The 22,906-nt window shown below is 43.9% G+C and overlaps 1 protein-coding gene across 2 annotated transcripts in view; it reads left to right on the top strand.

Moving 5' to 3' along the window:
- ntn2 (netrin 2) overlaps nucleotides 1-22,247 on the top strand; it is a 41,960-nt gene extending 19,713 nt beyond the window's left edge. The window contains exons 3-7 of one of the 2 annotated variants that reach the window (XM_018681834.2): nucleotides 5,334-5,522; nucleotides 11,165-11,314; nucleotides 13,755-13,808; nucleotides 18,012-18,086; nucleotides 18,178-22,247. In XM_018681834.2, coding sequence (XP_018537350.1) covers nucleotides 5,334-5,522; nucleotides 11,165-11,314; nucleotides 13,755-13,808; nucleotides 18,012-18,086; nucleotides 18,178-18,563 — 854 coding nt within the window. In that variant the 3' untranslated portion in view covers nucleotides 18,564-22,247. Of the gene's footprint in view, nucleotides 1-5,333; nucleotides 5,523-11,164; nucleotides 11,315-12,199; nucleotides 13,108-13,754; nucleotides 13,809-18,011; nucleotides 18,087-18,177 lie in introns of those variants that run through there. The other variant, XM_051066509.1, reaches the window with a different exon arrangement.
- Nucleotides 22,248-22,906: the final 659 nt, after the last annotated feature.

Below are 22,906 nucleotides of genomic sequence, written 5' to 3'. Positions count from 1 at the left end.
CATCCAGAGAGAGAGGGAGAGACAGAGGAAAAAGATGGACTTAAGAGAAAAATGGGTGGGGAAGGAAACAAGCAAAAAGAGGGAGAGGCAGCCAGTGAGAGTATTTGAGACGGGTCTCGTGAAAGTAAGAGGAGAGAGGGAGAGGGAAGGAGGCTTAGGGGAGGGGTGGGAGAGGAATTAAGGGGACTCTCAGTTCAAAAGGGCTCCCAAGAGCCGGCTCTTAAGCCCACGGCGTGAGGATAACCGCAGAAACCAGTGGAGGGAGGGGAGGGCTGGGACATGGTGTCAAAGCTAAAACTGAAAGATATGTCTGTGTGGAGGAGAAGGAAAGAGCAAGTGGGGCTGAAATGGCTTGGTTACAAAGAGGTAGAAGCATAGCACGGTCCATGTAATGCGCACAGCAGGGCTACAGGAGTTGTAGTTTCCTGTTAGTTCTCAGCTCTGGAGTACTTAAATCTTTGTCTCAGCTTGTTGTCCACAGCTCATTACAGTGACCCAGCGGCCTTTACATCTGTTTATGTCTTAGTTCTTTTGAGCTTTTTTTTTTTTTTTTGGATCTTTTGTCACTCAATCTTCGTCGTTTCGGCAAGTGGTTACTGCCTCCTGAAGCAGCCGTCTCTGGTGTATGTGGGTGCATATGCGTGTGAGTGTGTGTGTTTATCCACACTGTACACACTGCCTTGGCTCTAATGAGGAGCTAATTAACCGGGTGTTCCCCCGGTGCCCTGAGCAGGTGGCTAGAGCAGCCAGGCGGAACTCAGCCCAAACACACACACACACACACACACACACACACACACACACCATACATGCACACACACACGATGGCAGGAGCCCATATAGCCGAGCCTGTTTGGCCAGGCAGAGAGGGCACCTAAGGGGGGCTGCAGCAGGTCTGGACCGCAGCCTGGGCCGAGAGGGGAAAGGTGGTGGTGGGAGAGCAGCCCTCCAATTTTCAAGGACCAATTTTAGCCATGGGATTTGGGTTTTGCACAGGCATCCAAAATCAATTGGCTGTGCTTACTGGCTTGGCTTTGGTCGAGCTGAAGGAAAAATGAGGTTAGATTTATCCTTGACATATGGAGGGGGACAGAGAGGTGGTGCACTCCACAAACACCCTCGCATTTTATTTGTCGAGCGCAGCCTTTACAGGCCAATTTGTCATAGCACGTTTGACAGAACAGTCTGTGAGCTTGTTCAGAACACACTGACTTGTTGAAGCACCTGTTGTGTAAGCTGAAATAGACCAGTGTGTTCTTCTGTCAATCTACCTCACCTGAAATATTCCCTTAGTCTTTCCTGTTTTAAAAGTAAGTTCCACCCATCTCAGATCACAAACTGAGAAGTGTGCGAACTGTGTAGAGAGATACTGGGATGAAAGCAAAACATTCACTGTAGCGGTTATTCCACGAAAATTTGCATTTGGCGCTGTTCATCTTGATGACAAATTGATGAAACAATTCTCTACTCTAATATTTTCCTAGGGGTTTCTTCCTCCTCTCCCTCCATCCCCTCCTTTATTTTTGTCTCAGCATCCCTGTGTTTGCCAGGCCCATAGCTTGTGTTTGTTGTCTGATTTCCACGACAACACGAGGAACCAGCTTTACGCATCCTTGAATTGGACGCTGACCCATAAAGGCACGGCGTTCAGTCAACGATTACAGTTTCTTTTGCTGACTTTCCACCACCCACAGAACTCCTCTCCCCACGCCAAAATGTCTGTTTTCTCCCCCAACAGATAAGAATGAGGAGGCTTTGATGTGTTAATGAATTGAAAAATGGCCTTCAACAGTGTTCAGTTATCCCCGCTGAGCCTAATTTGGGTGGGGGGAGGAGTGGGGTGCAGCAGTGGTGGGTGGTGGGGGTAGCAGGTTGAGGGTGGTGGTGGGGGTGTGTGAGCACAAGTACTTCAAAACAAACCCATAAACATTCCAGGATCCTTGGGCAGCTGCAACTTTGAGGCGAAGTTAACTGCACACAGCATGTACACCATAGAAAACACACTTACAGGTACGCATGCAAACACCTACTCAAGGTTGTCAATACTTTTTGCTTATTTATTTTCCTCATTCATTAACCTCAGATCACACACTTTCATTGAATCTCTTTCTCCTCGCTCTTCTGCAGACATTTCCATTCATGTTTTTCTTTCTCTGCCAGACACTAATTCTCTCATTTTCTGCCTGTGTCACGAAAAGTCTGGCTGTTGTTAAAGTCATTCCCAGCCAATCCTGCCTACACATGCTAAATCATTTAAAGGTTAAATTCTGCAGCTTTCTTTAAATTCTCCACACTCAAACGTATCCTCTCTTACCTCAGACTTTGTTGGCCGATCTCGTTGCACAGCAGTAAATCGAGAGGATGCCGTTGGTACAGTTCAGCTGCGGAGAAAATGTGATTGTCGCTTTCATGTTCCGCTACAAGGTGTTAATGGACACAAGTGCTCACAGCTGTGTGTGTGTTTGAGACGCTTGATCATAATCAGAGTCCCCCCCACCTAGTCCCCCTCCTACACACACACCCCCCACCCCCTACCCCCAGCAGCAGCTCCAGCCACTCACCGGATCTGGTGTGTTCTTTGTCACATTCCCTCTTAGAAGAAGTTGGACAGGCTGTTTAGTTGTTCACATGCAGCTACACACTGGATACAGGCACAGAAACACACGCATACATACACACAGAGAATGAACCAATTACTCAGTCAATATGTCATCAATTTGGAGTATGTAGCTTCTTTCAGTTAAAGCAGGGATAAACCATATCACTGCAGCTAAGACCACAGTTAAGATAAAAGGCTTTTAACTCTCTACTTCCTTCAGTGTACTACACTGCCATGCCATCTTAACACTGCCTACATATCTGCTTTGAACAATTACCTAGGGTCAAAGGTCAGTCCTCATCTCAAACTCATGGGTTCATGGGAGCACACCAAAAGATCCAACACTGTCTATATATTCATACATAAAACAGTATTTCATTAACTGTGGAATTCCATACAAATTGGGCTGCATAATAACCAGATGGAATTGGGAAACAGTCTGGGAATGCACTCCCCCCCCCTTTTTTTCCAGGGTCTGCAACCAGGGAAAAGCGGGCCTCTTTCCCAACCTGGTGCCAGGCTTCCCTTTCAGTGTGGATGGAGATTGCATATCGTTCACTGCTAGTGCTTATTATGTGACGTATGTATTCAAGTGATTCTCCTCCTGTGAAAGAGCCATCAAAGTGCCATTAACAGTCATTTTTGATCAGCAGCAAAAAGCTCATTTAATGTTGTACAGATCATTGAGCTCCATGTAACTGCAGAACTGACCTTGACCTCAACAGAGAAGTTAAATACTGAACAGTTCTTATTTTTGTTACCTGGTATGCAGAAACTGATAATTCAGTAAATCTTTCACAGTAGAGGCTCTTCAAAGCTAAAATACTTGATACAGTTAAAATGTGAATATCCTGACTCAGTACATAATCTAATCTTCCTTCTTCTTTGATCAGCAAAAATACCAAAAATATCAGTATCACAGCAAATCAAGATCTGTGGTGTGTTGTTGTATTGATGATTAAGGAATAATCAGCTTATTTGCTCTCTTGCCAAGAGTTTGATGAGATGATTGTTATAGCTTTCTGTCTATATTGTAAATATGAATGTACGGCCAGCAGCCAGTTCTCACGTGGCAGACTATTTCCCGGCCAGGTGCAAAAATGTCCCAGAGTCTCAGCAGGCTCACTGGTAACCTCTAGGTGATGACAAAACATTAAGTGACACCAACCATAACACCAGGACGTGTCATTTTTAAACTTTTTGTATGAGTTAAACAAACAAGGCATTACATGTCAGTTAGAGAGTTTTAGACGTGCTGGTAGGTGGATACTATTCCCATTGGGCAAAGCCAGGCTAGCTGTTTCCCCTTTTTTCTGGTCTTTGTGCTAAGCTAACTGTTGGCTGGCTGGTAGCTTTATATTTAGCATACAGACATGAGAGTGGTATCACTCTCAGTAAGAAATCAGTGTATTTATGAAAGTGTCCTTTAAAAAAAGTGATATAACAAAATACAGAATAAAGCCGTTAAGTTGGTCATTGTCACTGCTAGTTTGGTCACTGTAACATCACCGTCACTCTCTGTGACTAAGCACATGGATGAGACAGAAAAGATGACAGAATATGTCCAAAATGTAAATAGCATTTCAAATATCTCAGTAAATACTGTTAGATTTTTTTTAATTTGATATTCTGTAACTGCCAAATCCCTACTCAAAGCCACACATATGGACACACACATAAAAGCCTCCCAGTCCCTCAGCAAGTCTGTCTTTACTTATTCCCCATTGTTGTGTCTTATTCTATTCTAAACATCCAGTGTTAGTGAAATATATTTTCTCAAACACACTCCCATCAGATTAAAGTTAATTAATATCACCTTCTGTTGTGATGCCCTAATAATCCTCCTTTGCCGTAACTGTTGACATTTTTGGTCAAGCAGCTCTGCTGATGTTTACCCCTCTCTAATTTATCTGTGGATAACTTTGAACTGGAACTAAGCTCCGGAACAGTCGTCCTTGAAGCTGTGGCCAAGTCTTCAAGTCCCAAGTCTGACTCTGATTTAACATGAAGAGGGTCTGGATCAAACTCTATTACACAAACAAGAGGGGGCAGGTTTCTCATTATACTTCTCAAATGTAAAACCCCACATGTAGAAAGTGAACAGAGTTTATCAATAATGTCAGAGCCGGTGAATGTGGCCGTATGTGGAGGAGTCAGTGGAAAGACTTGTGAGCCGAAGAGACATCAGGGAACCAGTTGGACTTCAAGTGGAACTGAGAGAGACCGTGAAGAGATATAACCTCACTTCACATGTCCAATATATTCTGGTTCGCCTCATTTAGAAGACAGCTAGCTCGAGCCCACTTCTTTATCTGAATCAGCCTTGCTTTTAATAGATCTTAAGAGTCTTTACTCATCAGTGATTCATGAAATTAATGTCTCTCTTTCCAGTGATTAATAACTAATGGGCTGAGAGGAGCTGAATTCATTAATTATGAAATGGAGAAAATGAGCTCTGCAAATATCACTTTTGATTGATGAGTTCTGGAATAGCAGCCAAGCACACAGCCGCAGTGTAGATTATAAACCACTCACTATTATCCTGCCTTACTGGAAAATCTCTCCCAGCTCTCTAACATGGTTGTAAGCATATGTTTTACTGCAATGCACACTCCATGTCAACTAGATAAATACTACAACGATACTGTAAACTTTTCCATCTGTCCCACTCACCTTTTGCTGATGCAATCCCTCAAATGTCAATGTTAACTTTCTCTCCTTCCTTCCTCCGCAGCATGCAACTGTAACCTTCACGCCCGCCGCTGCAGATTTAACATGGAGCTGTACAAGCTATCGGGGAGGAAGAGCGGAGGAGTCTGCATGAACTGCCGCCACAACACTGCAGGACGCCACTGCCACTACTGCAAGGAGGGCTTTTACAGAGACATGGCCAGGCCGATCACTCACCGTCGAGCCTGCAAAGGTAAGAGCCCAGCTGAGTTTGATCTGCAATTTGGTTTTTCAAAATGGTAGAAATCCCTTTGCAATCAACTCAGAAAACTCTTTTTTTTACTCGGATTTCACATTGATAAGATTTGAGTGTCTCTAGTGGCACTCATTCCTTTGTCTATTTGTCTATGATGGTGATGACTGTTAATACAGTACCTAGTTCTACTTCTACTGTCAGAAACATAAACCATAAAAGTATTTTTCTGGGAAGGAATTACCCACCACTTTATGTTTACAATTACTAATGCAAGAGTTTTCAGGAATAAGGATCATTTTTGTGCTATATCAATCAGTAATAGAGTAGCAAAATGAATATTTATTTATATGAAAATGTCATGGATTATTACTTTAAGCTCAGTTTGACTTTTCATTTGGCAACAGGCTGTGCTAAATGTTTACAAAACGTTCAAACAAAAGCAGATTGAGATGTTCTAACTCTACTAATACTTGCGTAATCATGTCATTTCTCAGAAAGTGTAAAAGGAGTAACAAGTTATGATTGGAAACATACACGGTCAACTTTCAATAAAAAAATATCAGCGTGTCTGACATGCCATACCATAGCAAAGAGAAACAAGTTGATACTCTGCCTGAAGCTTTTCTGGCTTTTCCACCGCATGTTTCCCCATACCACACACACCACATTATATTATCACTTGACCGGGGCATTTTTCATGGAAAAATGTATTTTACCCTGCTTTATTATTTCACATTTGCAGTGAATATTTTTCAGCTTGATATTATGCTGGAAGCATTTCTCTCCTCTCATTGGACTCAAAAATAACACCGGCTTCCTGTACTTGTTGCTCAGGAAAATATTCAAATCAATAACAGAGAGGGAGTGTTTTTCACCCTGTTGATCCCGATGAAGGTAAAGAATTACTTCCAGAACATTAAAAAACAGCATCGACGAGACCTGCCAGCACTCACAGCCGTGAAGATCTCTTGCCTGAAATTTCATGGCGAGAATCTCCCACTGGCTTCCGCTCAGTTTTCCCTCTGCAGCCGACCCAGGCTTGTAACCCAACACCAGGAGGTTTGAAATGGCATGGTATCAGGCCGCAGTTGCCCATGTTAGTTGAGCTGAGATGTTGAGCCATTCATCATATAATGGCAAAAACTCCACCATGACTTGGTCACATTCCTTAAAACTGAAGTCATTTGACCTGTGACTGCACTGAAATGCTGACAGAAAGAGATTCGCCAATCCTGACAGTCCTGAGACGTCCGTCCCTCCGTGCAAATCGTTCCCTCATCTTCCATTTCCTTCGGTACCTGGAGGTGCAGCCGCTTTCATGCACATGCAAGTCCCCCCAGACACGACAATCTGTCCTTATCAAAGCCTCGTGATCAGGTGGTAAACAGTTTATCACCCGCCCTCGCGAAGGACCCAGATGTGACGGAAATGAAAGTTAACATCCGAAAAGCCTCTGCTGAGCGGCTGGCTCCATGATTGATCAGAGCAATTCTGCAGCCCTTCTAGGAGCCGTCATTTTCCTTTGCCTCAACTCTCGCTCTCTCGTTTTTCATCTCCATTTGCCATGATTCGTTTATAACCACCGTCTCCACTTCCTCCCCTTCTCTCACTGTGACTCACTTCTTTTAAAACCTTTGACTTTGTCTTTTTTTTTCTTACAGAGGCTTCCCTGATTTTATTTTCATCCCTGATTTTTGCTCTCCTCCATGTTTTATCTCCATGTGTCAGGGTCAAGATAAAGGTCAGAGGTGCAGTGTGGCTGAAGGGGGTGAGTGTCACCTCTGAAATGGAGTTACGACAATAAAATACAGGTGTTTTCTAAAGCAGAGACAGGAGTGGGGAGGGCCAGGGGTATGAATGGGCCATATCTGTTTCTAATCAAGCCTGCTCTAGATGGCTGTCAGAACACAATCTGAGTGAGTGTGTGACGAGCAGAAACCACCTCGCTCCCGCCTCCATCACCTCCACCGTTTACCTCCCACGTACACCAAACACACACTCTTGTTAAGTACCGAGGTCCCGATTCAAAGTGCATCTGCAGGGCTCCAGCTCTCCAGTTCAAATGCCCAGGCACCAGCCTCTCCACAAGCCCTTTACAATGTCAAAAGCATTAAAATAGTCAGCAAAATTAAGGAAACATGGCATTCACCACATGGCCTGGCTGCAGTATACGAGCTCTTCAAAACACAAGGTTTTTATGTTAGTCCAAGTCGTACAGCTGGTATCCGCTGACCACAAGGAACATTGATAAAAGGCATTAAAAATGAGGCCATAGTCCATGTGAAGAAACAGCAGCCAATATAAACCACATTGGCTGTATGTCTCAAATATCGTAATTTCTGCAGCATGAGGATATTTGCTGTCAGAAAAAACTGTGGACAAAAAAAGTGTTACACAAGCTAATTTACTGAAAAATACTGAATAATATAGTGCCTTGCCTGTAGCAGAATAAACATGTGGTTGTTGAGGGCAAATAACATCATTTTTGTATCATTAGTATCAAGTTTAGGACCTGTGACTATTAGTTTTTAATCTGATGTGACATCTTGAGTTTATCAGTCCATCAACATCGCAATGGTGCTAATTTACCCCAACCAGTAAAATGAGCACGTTTTAACACTTGTATTTATTTTCACAGTGAACTAGCCAGCAGAACATAATAGACTGTTAAAAAACATATTTCCAACTAACGGTACAAACACCATCTTCTCCAAATGCGCCAACTGCCAAATGACTGCAGACAAAGAGCAGTCCCCTCAAGTACTTAAGCCCACATGTGCGCACGCATGCACACACACACACACACACACACACACACACACACATGCACAAGGCAACATGAATCAGTTAAACTGAGCAAACGCCTGTCAGAGGAATCCCAACACGGTGCCTGTCACGTCTGCAGGCTTGAAAAGTCATCAACATCTGAGGACGTTTTTACTGCTCCTTAACTGGCCTGAGCCCCCTGCACATAAAACTTAAGGACCCCAAGCCCCCACCCTCACCTCACCCACCCCTGACTCCCCCTCCATCCTGCTCCCTCACAGCCCATTCAGATCTGGTATTTGCTGGTTGTTTACCGAACAATGTGGACACTGACAGTTAACTCTGATGTCTTAACAGCCCTGTGATTGTTGAATTTGAGGGGAAATGGGAACATCTAACGTTACTCATGTCTCGTTCTCTGGACTGGATCGAGCTGATAGTCTGCACCACTCAGAGACCAGTGGGGAAACAATGGCACGTCGTTCCTCCCTCTGCGCCGCATGCCTTGACAGGCATGACAGACCGACACCAGACTTGAATCAGACAGATCGAGTAACGGGGGGTTTATCCCACATGTGCTTTGACATTGAACACATCATCTCACAGACAAAAGTAAACCTCAAATCAGTGTAGGATTATTTCATTTTGATAAAACTAGCTTGTTTAGTTATAAGTTGAAGTCAAAGAAATTACTTGTGTCAATTTAATGTGGCAAATGTTAGATTTTACCGATGATACAAGATCCAAGGCTACCCTCTGTAGATCAGGGTTTCATATCAGCTGGGTTTCATTAGCACGTCTAAGGACACAAACTCCAGGAATGCCAGAAATTCCCAAGTGGTCTGTAGACACTGCAGCACCTGGGAGCAGTGGCAGGAGCTCTGCCTGATGATTGAGGATGAGGGTGTGGAGGTGAGGACATATGTTACGTGGCTGGCACAGTCCGGAGACCCTCACTCACTTGACCTCTGGCACCCAACTCAGTCCTGCTTCTTACCCTGCCATACGTGGATTGGTATTCCGTCTAGGTCAGCCACAAACTCTTACCAAGTGTCATCAAAGCTTGAATTTCCTGGTCGGACCTGCGTGACTCAAACGGTGGGGATTTTGCACGCCACAGCATCAGATTTACGTCTCCATGCACAGCTTCAAACGGAGCACTGCCCCACTTTGACACCTGTGGACTGGGGTTGGCCTTGCCGGAAAAGGCAAGAAGCATGTTTCTGAAGATCTGAGCCGGCAGTTAATCCCCCCCACTCCACTCCACTCCACCCCACCCCAGGCCGCCAGACACACATGATCACCCTTGGGTCAGTTTTGGGGCGTTTAAAACCCTCCCTTTGCCCAAGTCGACAGGTGGTAGGGTCCTCTGGCTTTCCTCTGTTGTAGCAGCTAGAAAATGCCCAGCGCAAATAAACACATTCATAGTTCTGTCAAGTGGTGGGAAGAAACCGTGGCATGTTAGCAGCTGCCTTTCTCTGGCAAAGCACTGTAACAAACTGTTGGGTTACAGGGTTTTTCCCCCCCAAGTGTAATTTTGGCCTTTCTTGTCTTTTCTTGATAATCTTGGACAATTATGGCTATCATGTTACAGTCGAGTCACTTTAAGTTTGCTGTAGTAATTTTGCACTAGGCTGTGCCTGTTTTCCAAAGGAAAATTAGGTTTAAAATAAGGGGAAAAGGCAGATGGTTCACCTTAAATTTCACAATTGTTTGTTGTATTTTTGGCAGCAGGTCAGTAGATAAGTAGATAGTAGATAGGAAGGGATACTTTTCTGTACTCTAAAACCAATCACCCACACTCCTGAGGACAAGATTTCAAAATCTTGCATTTGTTTTTACGTGTCACTGATGTGTTTGTCTGGCTAGCTTGCTGTGAAATGTTAAGTATGTGTTTATTACTTAAAGAACAAAAGTCTGTTTTTTTTTGTTAGTAGTGTCGGAGTGTCCACAGTTTGGTTAGATTCACTGCTGTTTATGCTGTTGAGCACACCAGAGGCTCTGTTTGTACCATACTGAAGCCCTGTGTCTCTTCTTCTCTCCCCTTCTCTGTCTCATCCTCTCCTTCATTTCTCACCCCCCACCTCCCATCTCCCTCTCATCCCCTCTAACATCTTGTAAAGCTCTGTCAGAAGGTTTCAGACCAACACGCCAGTTCTTGTATTTAACAGCTCTTTAAACTTTAAAAAAAAAGTTGCTTGAGGTGGCTTGAATAAATCGCCTAGAACCAGCAAAACTCATAAAAGTCTTGCCAGAGTGGGGTGACCGGAGCATTGCTTGTTGCTGTTGGCATTTGCCAGGGCATCGACTGAACTTACGGGAAGTGATGAAACAGCAGAGCGTGTGTCACCAGGCAGGCACCAGAGAGCATGCAGCATTAGGAGAGCGGAAACGAGCCGAGAGGAGAGAGGAGGGCGCAGCATGTGCTTTTATGGAGTCTCCTAACAGCAGTGCACGACACGGATCAGACCACTCACCTGTCTGTCTCTCTGTTGTTTTTCCTGTCCCCTGCTGTCTTCTGCTTTCACACATTAATTCTGTGTTACTCACAGAATTAGTCCTTCACACAAACAGATACACATGCACAGTGATTCTCCTTGCAGCGTTCAGGGAATCCCAAGTACAGAAGCAGACAGAGAGAGTGGCTGCCTCACCCTGGGAGTCCTGAGCCAAACACTGAGTCTTAATGCATATCTGTTGTCTGCAGGCAAAAACAGAATATTGCAAGATTTAACCCAACATCCTGCCAAACCATAAATTCCAGGGAATGAGCTGCTGTTCTGTGACTGTCAATTTGCAATAAATTTAAAAAATAAATAAAATTGATAAATTAATATAGTGACTGTATTTTTCTCTCCCTCCCCCCACCCCAGCCTGTGACTGCCACCCTGTGGGTGCAGCGGGCAAGACGTGCAACCAGACCACGGGCCAGTGCCCCTGCAAAGACGGCGTCACCGGCATCACCTGCAACCGCTGCGCCAAGGGCTACCAGCAGAGCCGCTCACCTGTGGCCCCGTGCATCAGTGAGTGACTCAAACAGACATAAACACTCATATCACACTGCTAGGTTACACTCCTCATCTTGGTCTTTTCTATCAGCTTGTTATTCTGCAAAACTCTCTACTGTGAAGAACATAGCAAAGGGCATGATACATAGTTACAACAGAGTGAACCACACTAAAAGCAGCACATACCCAAACTGTGGAGATTGCAAAGCATAATTGAAAGCACACTTCCCTGTAGCCTAAAGTCTTTCTGGCCTCCTGACAGGCACACCCAACCCGATCTCTGCACTGCATATACAGTACATGTGTTCTGTGGGTTTGCTCGGCCACTGAAAATGCAATGATAATTTCATTGAGAACACCCCTGAAACAAAACATGTACAGTCAGGCTAAACTGAACTGTGGTATTTGTTAAAGGGCCAGAGAGAAGTGTTAAGAGTGAGGTGGTGATTCTCAGAGAGGTCCTGTGTAGATGTACAGTGTTGTTTTTCAGTGGAGAGCTGGTAGAAAACCCAGAACTTGATTATTGTTGTTCCATTCTCTGTCAACAATGTGCAATATGTGTGTACCCAAGTTTCTGTAGTTTGCATGCCGACTACACAGGTTTTTAATTTCCTGTGACAAGTATGTGAGTGTGTGTGCGTGGGTTATGAAATTTGCCAGTGCCCCGGCACATGCAGGCATGCGTAATAGAGGGCAACTTTCCACCCGCACTGTGTGCCAGGCGGTATGGGCACACACACACACACACACACACACACACACACACACACACACACACACACTCACACTGCACTCACAAGACAACCTCCACCAAAGCAAAACCGTGCTGCGCCACCCTGTGCCGCATCAAGCTCTGCCACACTGTGCCACACGGTGCCATGTTGTTTCTCTCACTCACAGCTCCGGAGCAGATGGCGGAATGGGCGAGAGGGAGAAAACAACTGTGGTCATGGATGGCAGACCCCACTCATTTGAATGCTGCTGAACCATCCAGTGAGAACAAGAAGAATTGTGTATGCGCTTTAAGTACATGCGCACATTTGGATCCATTACGAATGGCATTAATGACAACTGTGTTTGTTTCTCTGTGGCCTCATGGTGAGCATCTTATCTCCTATTGAGGCTCCTGGACCTCAAGACAGAAGACAAGACCATTAAGCAGCCAATTAGTATGATGGCAGCAACCCTCATCTGAATGATCCTTTCATCATCTGTCTGTCTTCACAAGATGTGGCCATGAGGGCACACGGACTCAAAGTGGCTTCTAGCAGCTGCGCCCGCCTTCACAAAGCTCTGTGTCCTTGTTTGTTTTTGTTGGCGGGGTGTCCATAATTTCAGAGAGACAACTGCCGCTTTTGCCTCAAAACAGCTTTCCAAGAACCCCTCCCACCTCCCGCCAAACACACTCCCACTCGCTCGGTTCAAACCCTCAACCTCCAAATCCAATCAAAAGCAGATCCTCTGGGTGGATGCTAAGCCAGCGTTCCAGTAACTGTTTATGGTAAAAAAAAAAAAAAAAGAAGAAAAAAGCATAGGGCCTGTTGTTAGCATTAGCATTTGTATTGGAAAGTTGTGCATACGATTAGAAGAGTGGTCCTGGAGGAATTCCATGAGGCACTTTTTAGTGTAGCCAGCGGGCACAGCAAGGGAGGGCTGCATCTGTCTCAAGACGATCCAACCAAAATTGCCCCCTTGCCATCTGTCCATCTGTCTATACATGCTTGCATGGAGATTACACAGTAGTGTTAACCTAGCATCTGTTGGGGGAGGACAAGACTAATCTATTGCAGCCACCTTCCCATTTTAATCCACGTACCTCAAAAGAAATCAACTTCTGTCTCAGATGTATCAAGTGTGCTGACTTTGAATGGACTGATTTATCTAAATCGGATTACTGGGTGCATTTTCAGTGCATCTTCTTAACTGCATCTAACTTAAATTTGGTCCTCTGGCCTCCATTATTTATTCCACTTCCACTGTCTCAGGATCTTTCGATGTATGCCTCTAAAATGACAGTGAAACCACCACATTAGTCCATGGAATGCATGATTTATTAGAGCCTGTCATCCCTCTCACCACCAATAAGTATCCCTGTCAGTCTGTCACTGTTTATCTAGCATGTCTGTCTGCAGTGCCTCGTGAGTTTTCATGTGCATAGCCGACATATGTCACAATCTAAACCTACCCTGGTATTTTCTCTTACTGGCCTTGGTGAGCAAAGACACTTTCTACTTATCCCCTCTGTATTTTGTTGTGGGTATATTAATATATACACACAGAACCATCCTACACCCAGTCGTTGAGATTACTTTTAATGAATTCAGACATGCTTCATTTCTTTGACCGCACTTACACTCTCGGCAGGCACATGGCCAGATCACTTAGACCGTACTTGAAAGGTATGGATTTACATTTAACCAGTGAAATAATTTTGTGTTTCATGTATGTGTTTCAGAAATCCCAGTGGCCAACCCCACAGCTGTGGTGAGCAGCACAGAGGAACCAGCAGGTTAGTATACGCTCTCTGAACCTCACCCATATGCACCACTGCTTTATGAGAGGAACAAAAACATATTTTTTAATATTTCTGGACTTGAGTTTTAAGGTGTGGAATAAATATTAATGGAGGGTGGGTCCCCCCTCTTTTGAAGTTCTGCACAGAGAACGATCGCACTGGGGCCGGCAGAATTTTTCCATTGTCTTAAAAACCTGTGTCCTTGGCACAGTTTCCCCAACCGCTATAGCCTCAAGTTAGTGGAGCCTTGCTGTGCTCAGAGTATGGCTGCAGCTTAAAGCCAAGGCCAGCAGATAGGCAGCAGAGGTGATTAGTTACAGTTTAGCTGGGAGATATAGTGGAAGGGAGAGTTTTGAGGCGTGAAAAGAGTGTTGGCAAGTGACTGAGGGGAAATTTGTTCAGTCTCTCCCTCTAACTCTCCAATTTAGGCTCCGGTCAATTACCCTGCCCTTATTTTTCATTCTGCAGCTGTTTGATTTGAGTGGTGGTGTTGATTTGGAAATGTTGATTCATTAGTAGGTTTATAACATATATCATCACTCAGGCTGCAGATTGTACCCCCCACGTTGCCACTCATTCTTTAATGCACCACTCACGGTATAAAATGACAAAAAAAAAAGGTTTACATTATTTGCTTTCTGTTGAACTTAGCTAAACTAAGCTAAGCTAACTGGCTAGCTTAGCACAAAGAGTAGAAGTAATCCACCACACATACCTTGTAAATCCACCAATTGCCATTGTACAGATTAAATAAACGAAATATAACATCAAATGTAGTGAGCTTTAGAGGTGCTTTTAGACTGATTTTGTTACCTTCTGACAGAGCCAGGCTAGCTGCTAAGCTAAAACACAGCATCAAATTCACTGCAGAGAACTCTTTAATTGAGGCATTTCTTCACAATTACAACTCCTCCCGTGGGCTCCCATAAGTTGAGGCTGCTGTAAACAGATCATGAATGACAATAAAGTAAAGCACAGTAATAAAATGAAATGTCTTAGTAGGAGAAGTTAGAATTATTATTATTAAACACTTAAAAATGTCCTTACATCTGCTCAAGTAAGTAAGTACTTTCCTTAAAAGTTTAACAGATACTGATAATACTTTTCTTGTATTTGTAGATTCTTTCCTCATTCGTGACTTCCTCTTCTTCTCATTCTGTTTCCTCTCGTTACTTGGGCCTTTAAGCCTTTTTGAAAAAAGGCAAAAATGCTCAGTCCAGCCCATTCTTGTGTTTAATACTTCCCTGGGAAAATTTTTCCGTGTCTAAGAACACAAGAGTCGTTGATCGCCAATTCGCCTCAGGCTTTACTAAACAGACCAGAGCATTTCCCCCCATCTTTCTCCTTCCTAAACTACCATAGAACGAGCGTCACCATCAGAAACCTGAGGCCCCCAAAATGTTTTTGTGGAAGGGGCGGTGGATGCAATTTGTCCTTGTCATGGCACAGTGAAAGGGGCTCAAGGGAACGAGGGCATCGAGAGCCCCTGGAGCCAATTGTGCGTGGTTTCAGTGGGCGGTCTTCTGGGTCAGTGGGCGATTCGCTGAGAGCTTTTCCAGGTGAACAGCCAGCAGTAAGTGTCTCTTCATGGGAAAACGCACACCCTCCCTCCAACCCCCACTCCCTGGATATCTCCAGGCTGGCCACTGTACACTGCATACACACACACACATACACGCGCACAGTGGTAGTGATCTAATGAAATCCATACACATCTCATACAAATGCATGCCTGTCACAGTTGCATGCACACTTACATGATAATGATCTGCACATGAAACCACACGCTCACTTATAATGAAAAAGACCTTTAGCAAGCTATGATATTTAACATCATTTATTTAAAGTGAATAATGCATAATACACACACGCCATCCTCACACACACACACACACACACATATCCTCACACACAACACCTTAACCATCGTTTTTTTAATGTCACCCTGTCTCGAGGTTATTGGAAGCTGCCAGCTGCTCTCTCTTTCTTTCTCTTTCCTTTTCTCTCCTCTCTCTGGTTAATAAAATCTCCAGCGCTCTGATATACAGCCAAGCCTCCTGGACATTTTTATGGGCTCCTTGGTCCCCCGTTTCATCCTCCTCCGTTGCTCCTTCCATTGCTCCATCCATCCTTCCCCAAAAGAATGAACGATGCAACACCCCTACTCATGCGACCCTGAAAGCGTAATTTCTCTCTCTCACGACCATTTCTTTTTTCTAATTGGGACATTTCATGTCCAGCAATTTTATTTGGTTTGCTTTGGAAAGCAACATGAACTGAATGGTTTTCCTTTTGAAGGCAATGAGGGGCCTGACCGCAGATACCAGTCCAGTTACCAGCATGTGGTTTTTCAGTTTCATGCCCTGACATTCCAAGCGAGCAGCATGGTCAGCTTTTCATGTCCCCTGACTAAAACTGACTGCAACCATGCTGGAAAACGACCTTCACGGCATTCCCTACAATCTCAGTCCATCAATTTCATACTTTTTTTCTCAATTTCGTGTCCTTCTCATAGTTTCGTAATTGAAATAAGTGGATCCAAAATTCTATGGTTCATAAAACCCAGTGGCATCCAGTCAAGTACAGTAGAGCCTAGCTAATGATCAGCAGTGTCTATTTCTTTCTTGTAACAGCTCCAGAAGCAGTTACCATGAGCACGATTTTATAAACACAGTGCAATGCTTTAAATTCTATCAAGGATTCTTGTCATAGATTTCTAACATGAGCACTTTCATCTCTTTTTGAAAGTCCATTTTAATTTTGCGTGTCCTCTTTGTTCCTCCATTCCCTCTGCTCACAGCTCATGGAAAACATAATTCGGGATCACAGAGTAGCAATGTTATGTTGAGTTGACAAAATAAATATTTCACCATCACGAGAAAGGAAATGGCAGAAGTAATTACATTCATGTGCTCTCGTGCCTTCAAAGGGTTCTATATCTGAATGGACTTATCTCCAACTTTCTTGGTCCATAGAGTTTTTTACGCAGACATCAAATTAAAGAAAATGTCATTCTTGTTCATTTTTATTCAAGTTGCAGGTAAACTTTGAGCCATACAGTCTGGAGTTGAGAATGTAGATGCTTCAAATCCTAGACTGGGAAATTCAGGGTAGAATTGTTTCCAGTGCAACTGGCCCACAATTTGTGTGAAAGAAAGACCAGCTTGAAAAAGATTCTTGTAGATACTTAACGACTAAACCAAACCAAGGCTGGTCTTCGAGCCAGTCGAGAAGACATCTGAGTTTGATCACGTCTGCCAAGAGGTCCATTTTAAGTGTCACAATCGTAATTGTAACACCTCATCACCAGCAATTCCACCTCTGAATGGTCAGTAGAGGTCATCTGTCCGATGTGTGGTCTCAGTCGTCACGCTGGCAGCCGAGGCCTATTCTCATCCATCCAACCATGACCTGCTTCCACAATAGAAGAGAATAGTCTTTATTGTCACTGTTCCAAAACAATGAAATATTATTTAGCAGCTCTAGAAAGACAGATACATATAAAAATCTCAAAATAATAAAAACAATTAGATAAAAAATAAAAATAAAGACTATCAAAACATAGATGATATTTACAGTGATATTTACGCTTTGCCTTTTCTCAAGACCGCAGAAAACATGTCAAACTGACTTTTTTACTCTTCTGGTATGTTTCACTTGCCTCCCAGCACCGGCTGCTGCAGAGGTTTGATGTGTGATTTGTCACACACACAAAACTGAACCTGAACTCCAACCTGCTCCAGTTTCCTTTTGAGCCTTTGGCCGTGTCAGTGAATATACATATATTGTTGTGAGGATAAATGTGAATATGGGCATACTTGGTACAAGGTTATAAAACAATACAAGTACAGATAAAATCCAAAAAGCAGATATAGCTTTAATACATTTTTATTATATGTGTTCATATATAACAACCTCAGTGTGAGTGCATGTGCAGAAACAAGCACATGTTGATTTATATCGATGCTGTTGAGTGTGTTTACTGGTGGTTTCACAGCACATAACACTTTACAGTGTTTGTCACACACCACATAATGCTTGATGAAATGGTCCTAAAATGCAACCATGCATCATCGATTCACATTTCAAGTGTGTAATTGTCCCATTATGTGTGTAATTTGAGTGTCAATAAGTACTGTTAAGAAGCTCCATGGAGTTACAGCCTGAATTACAGGAGTGAATGTTGTTTTTTTGCAGATTGCGAGTCCTATTGTAAACCAGTGAAGGGCAACCTTAAGATCAACATGAAGAAATATTGCAAGAAAGATTATGGTAAGAGAGGAGTAATAAATAAATAATACATATTAATAAGTAGTTTTAGTAGTGTTGACCTGAATGTATTTTTTTACGAATGTGTTCCCAGCGGTCCAAGTGAATGTCCTGGACATGGAGACAGTGGGGGACTGGGCCAAGTTCTCAGTTAGCGTGGTCTCTGTGTACAAGAGTCGCGGCGAGCCTTTGAAACGAGGCGACAACATCCTGTGGGTGCACATGAAGGACCTAGCCTGCAAATGCCCCAAGATCCAGATGAGCAAACGATTCCTGGTGATGGGCGGCAGCGATGGCGGGACGGGCACGGGGACGGGGACAGGGGTCGGCCCTGGGGGTGGAGCCGCCAGCCCGGGCGCGGAGCGTGTGGGCCTGGTGGCCGATAAGAACAGCCTGGTGATCCAGTGGAGGGACGTTTGGACGAGACGCCTGAGGAAGTTCCAGCGCAAAGAGAAGAAGGGAAAGTGCAGCAAAGCGTGATGGGAGAAGCAGCGTCCATCGCCTACCTCCCCCCGCCCCTCCATCGCCCACCTTCATGAACCCTGATCCAGTGATCTCCCTCCCCTTCCCCTGAGTCCTTTCTCCCCCATCACAGGAACACTGCACATTACAAAGACTGCATGTACCCTCCCTGTTTTAAGGACCACATTTTGTGTATATTGTATAATTATTTTCCTTTTTATTTTTCAAGTTTTGTCTTTGTTATGTCACGTGTCTTTTTGTCCATTGGTTTGCCTTAAAAAGGGACCATTAAAAAGGGTATGAAGTGTAGACAAAAGCAGACGCCATTCCCTCCCTCAACGACGACAGCAGTAATGTCCACTCGTCCCCCAAACCGTGATCCCCTGCCTCCCAGTCTCCTCCTCCTGTCTCCTGCCACTTGTTTCTCTATTCACAAGACTCACACCTCACATACTTCTCTGAGGATTTTATTCAACAGTGTTTGTCACATCAGAGACAGACTAATATCAGCAATGAGACAAGGTGCACACCCTCAGCTTGGCTGCCTCACGTTTCATTATTGAAACAACTCGGATCAGCACGAGCTGGTGCACCTGACAACCTTTCGACATTTGGTGTTAAAATGTTCATTTTAATAAATGGGCCTACTTGTTCCAGGTCTCTGCAGTAACGTCTATGGACAATTAAAAAAAAACAAACAGACAAACAAACAAACAAACAAAAAAAAAAAACTCTTGTCCCATGAGGAACCAAGGGCTCCCTTTGCAGGGACATTTTCCACAGCAAACCTCAGTCTCACCACCACTGCTGCTGCCACCAGACAGCCCTCACAGACTAAACTGCTCATGTAGGCTTGTATATCAAGTATTTGATGCCACTGCTCATAGTAGAGTTTATATTCTTCATGTGGCTATTTTGTTGTCTCATCCATCCATATCCCAGCCATATCCTTATTTGAGATATATCCTGTTGTTTCATTTTAAGCAGAACAAAGCCTGTTGGCATGTGTGAGTCACATGCCAGCCCTCTAGAGCTGTGCCTCTAGTCCCTCTCATGAGTGGTTTATAAAGTCATGCATCACCATTATGACTCATTGCTTGTCACTTTTTTCTGGAAGAAAGATTAAGCATTGTGGACAAATGGCTGGAATTTCAGAACAATACCAATATTTCCAAGGACTTTTTTTGCTTTATGGGTAATGTCTTCTGTGGGGTAGTGGCCTTCCAGATGTTAATGTGTGGCCACTGTCATTTCCTCGTCTTTAAATGTCATTTTTCTAATGTGTCTAGTGACTGGCAGGCTTTTGTTTGCCAAAATAAGAGATTGAAAAGAGAGTTCCTTTTCATGCAGTAAAAAGACAACAAAGTCAGATAAACAACATAGTCGTGTTTTTCTCTAGTATATTTTGACAAAATGAATGAGGCTGGAAAGTTTTTAGTGCTCACTGATTGTATTATGACATGAGAGGATCATATTTCATTCCTCATGTGCTTTGTTATGTTTGCATGTTTGTGGTTTTTGCTGGTCCATCAAAACCTTACAGTTAGCAGAGCAAGAACGAAACCAATATGAGCATCAAGATCCAAAGGAGTTATCTTCCCTCCGCTTGCCTACCCGAACGCAACCCCTGTCATCCTTTGCCAAATAAGCATAGTCAGTTTTAAAATTTAATTAAGAGACTATGAAAGTCGGGGACCAACGAAAACCACAGAGAGAGACCCGTCTGGTCGCTCTCAAGCTTTTTATCTGCCTGTAAAGCATATTACAATTTATTTAAATAGAATACAAGATAAACACACAATTTTGAGGAGCATGTCAAGCCAGTGTAGCAGTGAGTGTGCCGAGAGGCATGTCATGCTAGCTAGTGGTTACACTCCTTAGGTTGCGGCGATAAGTTTGGTTTGTCATTCTTCCAAAAGTGTCTCCGTGTCAGCCGCCACCCCACACCCCCACCCACCCCCAAACCCCCTTTTTAAACCCATTTTGCGTGTCTTGTATTCAGTGTCTTAGATAAGTGACAGCACAGAACGAGGCTGCCGTACCTCCTCAGTGGTGTACTGTACTGCACTGTAGTTCTTGTTTTCACGTCTTATGAGAATGTATGTCAAAACTGTGAAGAACACACTCACACAAGTGTATGGTCTGATTGTAAGTGTTTTTGAAATAATGTCACCTAAGCCTAAGAATGTGGACACCATGACAGCTGATGTTACTATAAACTATGAACAGAGTTGGTGTTTGTTCAAATGATCGTGGTTCTTCATGCTTATCTGTCTGTCTTATGATGACATTTTAATAATCCAGTCCAAAAACAACAACCCGTAACCAAAATGAGTTATCACCCACCATGATTTCTGGTGTGTGACGAATAAGCGAAGAAGAACAAAACAAGTGTTGAAGTTTTGACAGCTCTATGCCCGGGGGCACAATTCCCACTGGTGAAATTTCACAAAAATGCAGAACCAAACAGTCAATTATTTGTGCGTTGGACTGTCCGCAGTGGTCTGTTGGACAGGTGGTGTCAGTAGCACCAGTCTCCCCGACCCTGGTATGTGAGCATGGCGTGACACATTATGATGGATGGTCAAATTACGTGCCCACGAGGCCTCTCCGCCACTCGTGGACGATCTGTAGCGTCCTTGAATCTGGATTTTCTTACACGTGGAATTGCACCAAAACCCTTCTTTCCTTCCTATCGGCTCTCTCTGTTTTCCTCTCTTTAAGTGCCACCCTGAATGTTGGAATAAAGATAAGAAGTAAGAGTGAGCCAGATGTTGTTTGGGGGGTGGAAGTGTAGTCTTGTGAAAGCTATTTAGTGAGCCTCATAGGGAGAGCTGTCCTGTTGTTTTACGTTAACAAGCCCAGCAGCTTGGCAGTGGAACTGAGGCCATAACTGCTTTGCTTTGTTTCCCTAACCCCCCTTTTGTAGCATTTATAGCATTCACAGGTGTGTGTGTGAGTGTGTGTCTAATTAACCTACCCAAGTAAACAAGTGATATGCACATGAACTGAAAGCGCAGAGAGTTTTCGGGGGATAGCCTATGATAAAGAATTACCATCTACATTTTCCCGGTCAGATTCCCATTTTTTTCCTATTTCACTTCCATCTACACATTTGCCTTGTTTAATAAGTCATTTTTAATGTTGTAAATATGTACTGAACTGCCTCTGCCAATTATATTGTCTTTTTGTAAAGCATCACTCAGCCTGGGATGGCTCACGTGTATGGATGTACAAACCAGATGATGTTATATGGATGTAGAAACCAGAAACATATGCTTTTGTGATCATGACCAGAAGATGTGGTTCAGATATTACACAGAATGTATTCCTTTTGGTTTTATGTTGGTTCCAGACAACAGCCGCCCAATTGTAAATGACTTAGAGGAGAATCGAGTAAAAGAAAAAAAAAAAGAAAAATGACACAGGCTGATCGGACCCTCTGCTTTTCCCATAGAGGTACAGGCGGGAACTGACACAACAACCCACCACTTTCTGTTACATTAACGTGCTGGGAATAATGGTTCATTCACACAAAAAAAACTCCACCTACCTTTCTTTAGGAACAAAGGGATTCTTCCCTTATTTCAGCCCTGTTCTTCACCTCTGTATTATCAGAGTCTTCCTTGTACATTTTCCTCTGAGGCAATGAACCACTGACTTTTTAATCTAAATGATAAAAAATAAATTATTAGTTAATGAGCTGTGTGTTGTGTTGATCATCTGTCTCTATAATAGCAGTCATTAGCCTGAGATGTGGAAATGATATCAAATTGATATGTGTGTGTTTCTTATTGGAAAGTATACTCACATGCAGCGGGCACTGCTCTGGTGTGTTTCCACTCACAGGAGCTGGACTGGGGTTTCAAGTGGAGGGGGGGGGGGGGTTACTGTGTATCGGCTCCTCTCCTCTATGAACAGAGCAGGAGCTAAAGCTTTGTAAATAAACAGTGAGGCACACACACACACATGTGAATATGTACCTCACCTCTGAGGGAACCCAACTCCCGAGTCAGGTCCGAAGCAGGAAACTCCTTTCTCTCTCCCTCCTTCACCCCCCCACCCCCCCTCTCTCACCTACAGTCTCCTCTCTTCTCGTCTCCCCACCCTCTAACCAAACAGGCCCACTCCATCCATCCTCCTGAAGGAAAATTACAGGAAAGCGACCATTTATCATCACTCTCCCCAGGCATGGCCATCAAGGCTTTGAGAATAGAGGTTGCTGAGATTGCCTGGACACACACACACACACACACAGCATGACATATGTCTCTGCATCCAGCACATCCATCCTAGACATCCAGGCCTCCCATTAGCTTTGCCGTTCCTGTCCAGTTCCCATTACACTGAAACAGTTCAAA

The sequence above is a fragment of the Lates calcarifer genome, linkage group LG23 (assembly GCF_001640805.2).
Source record: "Lates calcarifer isolate ASB-BC8 linkage group LG23, TLL_Latcal_v3, whole genome shotgun sequence".
Taxonomy (NCBI): domain Eukaryota; kingdom Metazoa; phylum Chordata; class Actinopteri; family Centropomidae; genus Lates; species Lates calcarifer.
Note: the sequence above shows the minus strand (reverse complement) of the source record. Positions and strands in the feature narration are given on the sequence as shown.